This window comes from Phalaenopsis equestris, unplaced genomic scaffold, assembly GCF_001263595.1.
Source record: "Phalaenopsis equestris unplaced genomic scaffold, ASM126359v1 Scaffold203545, whole genome shotgun sequence".
In the NCBI taxonomy this organism is placed as follows: domain Eukaryota; kingdom Viridiplantae; phylum Streptophyta; class Magnoliopsida; order Asparagales; family Orchidaceae; genus Phalaenopsis; species Phalaenopsis equestris.
In genome coordinates, this window is record NW_018223160.1 from 1 (window position 1) to 9,111 (window position 9,111).

Below are 9,111 nucleotides of genomic sequence, written 5' to 3' on the forward strand. Positions count from 1 at the left end.
AGAGTAAGATCTAGAAGTAAAGGCTCTGATATTCCCTCTACTTTAGCTTCCGCTTCAACTTCTAAACCTTCTACATCTGGTACTACTTCACTTGATGTTGTAATGAAATAATTATTTATTCAACAAGGAGATGTTATAATATTATAGAATCAGCAAAAAAGTTTAGAAGCCCATCTTTATCATAATGATGAGTTTATGCAGAGAAGAGTGGATTATAATATTGCTTATAACGAGGCGATGCGATGGACAAAATCTTAAGGGGTGATTATTCAGCAGTATTTCATACTTGCCCCAGATATACACCTTATAAACCATTATAAGGAGGAGGATTTAGGCTTTGGTGATGATGATGATGACGATGACGATGATGATGATGAGGGTGGTGATGATGAGTACTATTATCTGCTTGTTTTTTGTGTTTTATTTTCTATTTTCTTGAATAGATTTTCTATAGTTTTTTATTTTTACTTCAATGTAAATGCTAGAATTATCTACTTATTTTCTTTGAACATGCTAATTTCACTTGTCTCTATTACTTGTACCTGTACTATTCTTTTGTTTTTAAACTTTATAATTTTTCTTTCTGCCTGAACTATTATGTTGAAATTAATTAAAAATTTAAGTTTAGGAGAAGGGAGAAAATCTTTTTAAAAGAACTAAACTTTATTTATCCTCAGAGAACTATATTTTTAAAATTTAATGTAATATAACCTATGGTATGTTAGGTTAACTTAAGATAACTATATTTTAAATTTTATAAATGTTATAGAAAACTTAAGTTAAATTTTTTAATAAAAAAGGTTAGTGGTAACGTTAAAATTTTTAGTATGAGAGGATAAGATTACTGTTTTACTATTTAAAGTAAAGAAAATTGTATTTTTTGAATTGTTAAGAGTTTTAGAGTTTTACTTAAAAATAAAAAGGAAATTGAGACTTTATGAAAAATCTTTTTAAAAAAGACTCAAAGTTAATGCAATTCTATCAAAATAAGGAAATCTACAATGTTTTTAACTTTAAGAAGAGGATGGAGGAGATCAAAATCATTAAAGGCTATCCAGAAATAGTAATCATCACATGACATGAAAAGAAAAAAGAAATTATTGAAAAATATCCTAAAGAAAAAGAAAATTAAAGGAAAAAAAAAGTGAAGAGCAAAAATGAAAAAAAGATGTGAGGAGAAGCTTGAGGAGATGCCTAATAAAAAATTGGCTCAACTTGAATCATCTTAAGGAAAAGAACTTAATTAAATTTCTAAATTAAGGCTGACTTGATTTTCAGCATTACTAGGAAGCGTTCCCTGGGGTTTATTGCTAAGTGCATTTGCAATTTATCTCAGTTGATTATTAATATTTATTACTGCAGCACCATGACATTGTATTTGATTACCCATTTGTAAAACTACTTCTTCTATAGACAACTTTTTTTCCTTAAACTATTGGTTATTGAATCCTGAAGGATAAAAAGATCGATAGTTAGAACTACCCTGGTTGTTCTCGTTTCATGATGTGTTCACTTGAGTGTTCCCCCATTGTTGATTTCCACCAACAGAATTATTATTATTCTAGTTAAGCTGGGGTGGTTTTCCAACCTGGGTTATAAAAGTTTGAAAATGGGTTATTGGGTTTATGAGTAATTGTTTGTAAAGTTTCTAATGATAGATAGTGAGTAAATTGTCCTAATAAAATTTTCTCACTCACTTGTGGTGTTAGAGAAAAGCTCATTGCAAAATTATCTAATTTCCTAGATATCATAACAACTTGGGATGCCCAAATAGATATAGCATCATTATCATGAATACTAGCTACTCTCTTAGGATTTACCCTTTCTGAGGGCCACTGAAATTTATTAATAGTCATTCATAAGCTTTTTCAAATTATTTTGACATTAAAGATCCTCCAGCAGCAACATCAATTATTATTCTAAGGGAACCTATTAACCCATTATTAAGTATTTGAATGATTAACCAATCAGGCAGAGCATCATGTGGACACTTTTTTAAGGATTTCCTTAAATCGTTCTCAGGCTTCATAAATTGACTCCTTTTCACATTGAGTAAAAGAAGTAATATCATTTCTAAGCTTGGCAGTTTTTGAAGGATGAAAGTATTTAGCCAAGAATTTTTGTTCAAAATGCCCCCAAGTTCTAATATATCTAGGTGCTAACAAATTTAACCACATCTTAGCTTTATCACTTAGGAAAAAATAAAAAATTCTAAGTCTAACAGTGTTATTTTATACACTATCATATTTGAATGTAGCACATGGTTCTAGAAAAATTGCAAGATATAAATTTCGATCCTCAGATGGTGTCCCTTTGAAATGATTTATTTTGCACCATTTGTATTATTGTAGGTTTAATTTCAAATGAGTTAGCTACTATAATAGGAGTTTGAATACTTAAGTGAATTCCATCTGATGTAGGGTTTGCATAATTTTTTAAAGTTCTTCGTAAAATTTAATGTTCATTTTCAGTAGTTAAAATCTCAGTGTTATTTTGTGTTGTGTTTGCCATTTCTTCAAAATAATGAAGTTGATTTTGCTTTCAAATTTTTCTTATAGTTCATTATATTTCAAAATCATAAAGTACTAAACCTTCATATCGCAAACTTCACATGCAAAAAGGGTAAATTCAGAAAATAAAATACATAAAATATTTGAATAAAATTTTTTATTTTTTTTCAGTTTTTGCAATTTTTTTATGTTTCTGTAATTTTCAAAAATTGAAATAATTTTAAAACTATTATATAAACTTTTTTTCAGTTATTCTACAATTCAAATAAGGTTTCTAAGTCAAAAAGTTGTGAAATAAAATTTTTATTTAAGTTCCTCGGCAACAGCGCCAAAAACTTGACCCAGCAATTACGTAGATATTTATGTTCTTGAATAAGGCCAAAAATCTTTACCCAATTTATATTCAGCGGCTAGTGAGAAAAATTGTATCATTATAAAATTTAGATTAACACTTTTGTCACTAGGGGTGCGAATTAAGTATCTGTTTCGTTTCATGTAATATATAGTTTTCCTTAAAAACTCTAGTATCGATTCCACATGAAAATTTAGAAATTTTAACTATGAAAAACCTTTACTTATGATTGCAGAAAAAATTTAAAGTAGTTTATGTAATGAAATAAAGTTTACTAATTCCTTTAAATGCAAGTTAAAAGTAAATGCGGAGTCTTAGAAAATTCAAGATATATATAAAAGGAGACTTTCTCCTTGCAAATAATTTATAATCAAAGTAGGATTTAAAATGTTTAAAGCTTTAACTGTCATATTGTGACAAATGAGAGCAACCTATTCTTTACCTCTTTCGAGCATAAAGAACAGTGACTAATTTAAAGTTCAGTTCGACATGTATAGTAGTGCTGAGTAGGTTCTAATCTCTCACTTCTTAATTACCCACCGTGACCTCTCTATAGGGCCTCCTAGTGACACTTAGTTCTAATCTCTAAAACAAATTAATAAAAGAATCTAACTTGTCACCCAATAAACATTAATTCTACGCCCATCAAATCTTTTCTCCCTAACTATTTGCACTCCCCTCGGACGATCGCCAAGGCTCTTTCCGAAGTAAAATGTGATACTCATTAGGTAGAGAAATCTTAGCCCTCTCAGGTTTTTAAGTTTGCTTCAGACATCTCTTCAAAATTTGGTCTCATTCAATGGATCTTCTAGAGACCGACTCTAGCTCCTATACTTCAAAATTATCGTGCCTAGACGCTAGCCGCGATCATCAACTGGCCCGTTTGACAATTTTTATTGGTTTGGTCCATTTTGCTCCATTTTGATGTATTTTTTATTTTTATTTTTGCTCTTAAACTCTTTTTCTTGAATCTGTAACAAAAAAAAACAAAATATCTTTCATTAAAGCATAATATCCTAAAAAAATGGGTATAAATTTTGCATATAAAATAGGTAATTTTAAAGTGGATTAACCTACCATCTGCAAATGGAAAAATAATTAGAATTAGTAAAAAGAAATAGTATGTAATAAAAGACAAAAAAGCAAAAATAGAACAAATCAAGAAGCAAAAGTAAAAGCAAGATAGTGTAGAATATAACATCTAAGCATACAAATAATTTTTTATTATGTTTCATTTGATGATCCAGATGATAAGGAACTTAAAATTTCTTCATTAATCTCAACATTTTCATCCATATAAAAAGGGACTTCTTCATAAAGCCTCGTGGTACCCTCTGGGGCTAACTCCTCATAGATTGAGTTAAGTTGAATACAAAAATCACTTCCTCATACATGCACGAATCATGAATTGGTGGAGCGTTATAACTTGATGAGGCTCTAGCATGACTATACTAAAGTCTGAACATCTGGTCTAAATTTACCATGTGAAGTCCAATACCAATAATCAAGTTCAAAATTCCATATGGCACTTCGTCTGGCATCTTTTTAATCAACATGCATTCTGCACATTGTTTTTTAATTACAAATCTAAAACCTTTATGTTTTTTTTCAAATTATACATGCATGTTACACAATCATTATATATTTATACGTTTAACACCTAAACTTCAAAGTTCAAAAATAATAAAAAAAATTGCATAATAACGTCAATTATTTTCATTATACATCTAATGCCTAAACCTGAATACATCTAATGCCTGAACATGAAATATACATAAAATAGAAACTTAAAACCCCAAAACATCAAGAGAGAACAAATAAAAAGCTAAAAAAAAAAATTTATCAAAAGCTTGAAGAAGGGGTTCACCTTGCCGGATACAAGATTTGGAGGGTGGAAATATCCCCGAAGTCACTCCAAGTGGTTAGAATCACCGAATTTCATTGGATTTGCCTAGGGCTTGTCGGTTTCGCATCCCGCACTGCACAGAGAAGAAATCAAGAGGAAATGGAGTTTCGGTCGGGAGCTGATTATTTAAGGGCTTTTGTGTTCGAATTAGTGTTAGAATTGCCCGACAACATTAAGTAAACTCAGCTTCGAATAATTCCGATGCTAATTCGATGCAACTCTTCTTCGTCAAAAATTTCAATCTTAAAACAGTGGGTGACGCTAAAAGTACACAAATCGGATGTAAATTTTACATCAGAATTCAATTTGACACTAATCCACAACTTTCCTGTAGTTTATTCTTCAAAATATCGTCTCTGATCGTCTAGATAGTTCCAAAAAGTTCTATAGTGTGCGACGACGTACAAAAAATCTCACACTAAATCATTTTAAAGTTATTTTGGATTTAATTTGGTAATTGCAGAGTTGTTTCTAGAATAGTTATTGTGTGGAGACATATATTGAAGTTAAGGAATATTGTAGTGGACTTACAGTTTGAGTAGAAAATGAATGAGTGGTGGTTTGTCTAGAGAAGAAAGTTCAAGAGGAGAATGCCAAATAATGAGTTTTAACGTTTGTTTGGGGTAGCTGCAGTAATTTGAATAAGTTGCTGAGAAGCTTTTGTACAAAAAGCTACAGTGGCTATTAGAAATTTTTTTTTCTAAAAGTCACAGTGCAGCTTTCTAGAAGTCATCCCAGCTAGCTAGGTCTGATTTGAAAATTGTTGCTTTCAACTGCAACTTTTCTAAAAGTAAGCAAAACGTAGATTTGTCAAATGGAAAAGAAATGTTGGTGTGGTGTCGCGTACTACCACCCCAAATCCACCCTTAGAGAAATGATTTGACTCAAGAGAACAAAATTAGTTCATTTTTTCCTTGCTTCACTTTATTTTGAGTAGTTTTGTTAGATTTTATTTTTAGTCTTGTGCTTTATTCAAGCATATTTGTTAACTAAATTTTACCTTTACATTGACGAATCTTTCGTGTTTCTAGGTATAATGTTTTGAATTCGTAAAATAAAACTTATATATAATCGTAATTTTTTTTTCTTCATTCAACATTGAATTGAACAATTATTTTTCTTATATTTTATTTTTATTCTTGTGCTTTAACGCATTTTGATATCCAGAAATAAAATTCTGTTGCATAGTTCCATCGTCACAGTGAGACAGCGAAGTTTACTGCCACATTCGTCACAGTGAGACAACGAAGTTTACTGCCATAGCAGAAAATTAAATTCTTTTTTGCTATTTATTTCCCTCATTACGTTCCAAGGAATTAATGGAAGAAATAAAAAAAAATTTATGTCGTGTATTCCCTGAACTCAGCGCAAAATAACAAATATCCTCTCGTTAATGTAAAATAAATATGAAACGTAAGTGTCTCTTATCCACATAAAGAGGAAGACATTTTATATGGAAAAGTGCATTGAATTCTCTGCCACTTCTTCCATACAAGCTAAAGACCAATACAAGCAAGCTATTAAAGGCATAGCCCTTCCTCCCCTTTCTCTCTTTTAATTCGTTCAATCGTATTACAAGAGGCATTCTTCACTCACCTAGGCCATTCTCTCCATCAAATGGGTGAGATTTTTCTTTCATCGTTGCTTATTCTCTTCTTGTTCACCGCCAATTCTATTGAGCTCGACTATGAAGTCAGTACTCATCAAGCGGCCGATCGCGTGACCAAGCTTCCCGGCCAGCCCCCGGTAAAGTTCAGGCAATACTCCGGTTATATAACGGTTAACCAGAGCCACGGAAGGGCTCTTTTCTACTGGTTTTTTGAGGCGCAGGATGAGGCCTCAAAGAAGCCTCTTCTCCTTTGGCTCAACGGAGGTATGGCAATAGATAAATTAATAAGTTCTAAATGATTTTTAATTTCTTTCGGGAAATTAGATTGCTGAAATTACATTTTAACTGAAATTGTCATTTGTTTATTTCATAAACTTTGAGAAAAAATTTTTTTGAGTGACTTTTGGTAAGCATGCTAGGCTGGATGTTGGGTCAGTACACCGTTGCCTGCTCCATATCACTTTCGGGATTCCCACAGTCGTCAAAAATTTACGCAAAGCTTAGTCATTGACATTTGACTCCGTGAACTTTCTTTCTTCCTTTTTTTTCTTTTTTGCTATTTTGAGAATTTATGGCTGATATAATTACAACTTGAGACTAAATAATGTTTCTCCAAAATTATTATTTACTAAATTAAATAGATCTTCTATTACCGTACTATTTCTTTATATGTATATATTTGGAGCTGTATTTGCAATTTTGTCTATGGAGAGAAATATAAATTTAGAGAATTTTTTTTCCAAGTTTTTATTGATGTTTTAGGTTGCATGCAAACTAATATACTAAACGCCCCACCAAATGATATCATATGCAAGACGTGAATGATATTGAAGCGAACGATTAGAAAACATTACATTATTTTCGCTGTCTTATTCTAAAGAGGTGATGGTGAGATGTGTTGATTTAGATTTTTGAATGGTAAAAAGCTTGACTTAGGTTATCTGATGTTATCTTTGAATGGGAGCCGTGACGTGGGGCTATTCATTTTCCTCCAAGTTCATTTTATTCACTCTTAGAATCTTACAGTCACTGAATGAGTAAAGTTCGCTTCGCTCAAGTCCAGAATATTTGGTAGCAAATTATTAAAAAAATAATATTGGTGTAGTTGACATGCATCTTCTTCCGTAAACAATATTAATTTTGAATGCACAGCATAGCTCTAATCTTAAAGCAAAAAACAGTGAAATTCATTTTATGTGTGAAGAGAAACTGCTCCGCCATTATAGTCTTGTCGTCTTCCAGATATAGGACCAACCACTTGGTTTGGGGGGTCATATTCTTTGGAAACGATAGGACTATAGGAGAGAGGCTAAGTTATTAATTAAGTTCTTGTCAACAAATTTGCTACTTTATGAAAGCAATATAGACATAACTTTTAGTATTATCCCAAATGTTTTTTTTTTTCCTCAAGCCAAGGGCAGTGTGAGAGAAATAATCGATTAGGTATTCAAAATTTTCAATAAAATTGGCTTTAAAATATTTTTACGAGTAGACTTAATTAAATCGAAGGACCATCTATTTAAACGAAAAGAATAATTCTAATTTGAAAATTAGAAGTTAAGCTTTGGGAGGATATTTTCTAGTTGTATATAAGAAATGTCTTAGTGTATTGAATTAAAAAAAATGGTTGGCCTATATTTATTAGACTAGCCTATTTAGGCTAAATTTTATTTAATTATTAATTGATGTATCATGTTTAAGTTTAGTTCATTTTTTTATCCACACCTTCTGCATTAAGTTCTATTAAAATTGAAAAATTGGACCAACCATATTAAGTGGTTCATAGGATGTAAGCAACCATTATTCTTGATTGCTTCTATTATAGTTATGTAAAGTTTAAGAACAAGTTACCCTTACGCAGTCTTCACATGCTCAAGTAAAGTCATGTCAAATGAAACTAGGTTGTGTTAAAAATAAACTTTTAATTGAATGTACATACTCTCATTTAAGGAGGTTACTTTTGTAGCACATAAGAGTTTTGACTTTAGTTATGGATATTTAATTGCAAATAGATATTTTGATGTAAATACATTGTACTTAGCTTTAATATTTTTGCTTAATCTTCAAAGTTGAGAAAGAGTTTTTCAACTAATATATCAAATCATGTTTTATCTCTCTTTCCCACTAGAAGAAGTTATTTAAAAATTTTGTAATGGATTGAATATGAGGAAAATGGGAATTCGTAATTGATTTAATTAGCTTGAAATTTAAAAAACAATATTTTGCATTAAAAATTAAATTTAGCACATAATATTTTTCGTCTATATTGATCAGAAGTTATTACTTGCCTTCTATTTTTTTTTATTTTTTTCCTTTGTTTATTAATATTTAGTTTAGCAACTCATTGGTTTAGTAGTCTAAGAATTTTTAATAGTTGGATTTGTATGAGATTAAATATTAATAGATAAAAATGATTGTTTGTGAATTTAACAATATGATGGATGATTTATTAGTTGTTTATAATTTCAGGTCCCGGTTGTTCTTCCATTGGCTATGGTGAGGCTGAGGAGCTTGGCCCATTCTTGATACGCAAGGGAATACCAGAGCTTAAATTGAATGAGTTTTCTTGGAACATATGTAAGATAATTCAAACTATCTCTTTTGATTAACTTAACGAGCATATATTAATAGATAAAGTTCTGTACTTTTCAACTGATGATTTTCCTATACAAATTTATATGTATGTATGTATGTGTGTGTTATATATATATATATATACATATATATATATATA

General features: G+C 30.5%; 1 protein-coding gene across 1 annotated transcript; it reads left to right on the plus strand.

Annotated features, from left to right (window-relative positions):
• The first annotated feature begins 6,315 nt into the window (after positions 1-6,315).
• LOC110036186 (serine carboxypeptidase-like 34) lies at positions 6,316-8,992 on the plus strand. Its single transcript, XM_020740576.1, has 2 exons — positions 6,316-6,641; positions 8,847-8,992. The coding sequence occupies exons 1-2, from the start codon at positions 6,386-6,388 to the stop codon at positions 8,984-8,986; spliced, it is 396 nt and encodes a 131-aa protein (XP_020596235.1). The 5' UTR covers positions 6,316-6,385; the 3' UTR covers positions 8,987-8,992.
• Positions 8,993-9,111: the final 119 nt, after the last annotated feature.

Coding starts and splice junctions, on each gene's coding strand:
- LOC110036186 (XM_020740576.1), top strand. CDS start 6,386: ATGGGTGAGATTTTTCTTTCATCGTTGCTTATTCTCTTCTTGTTCACC. Junction 6,642..8,846: donor TCTCCTTTGGCTCAACGGAG/GTATGGCAATAG, acceptor TTATAATTTCAG/GTCCCGGTTGTTCTTCCATT.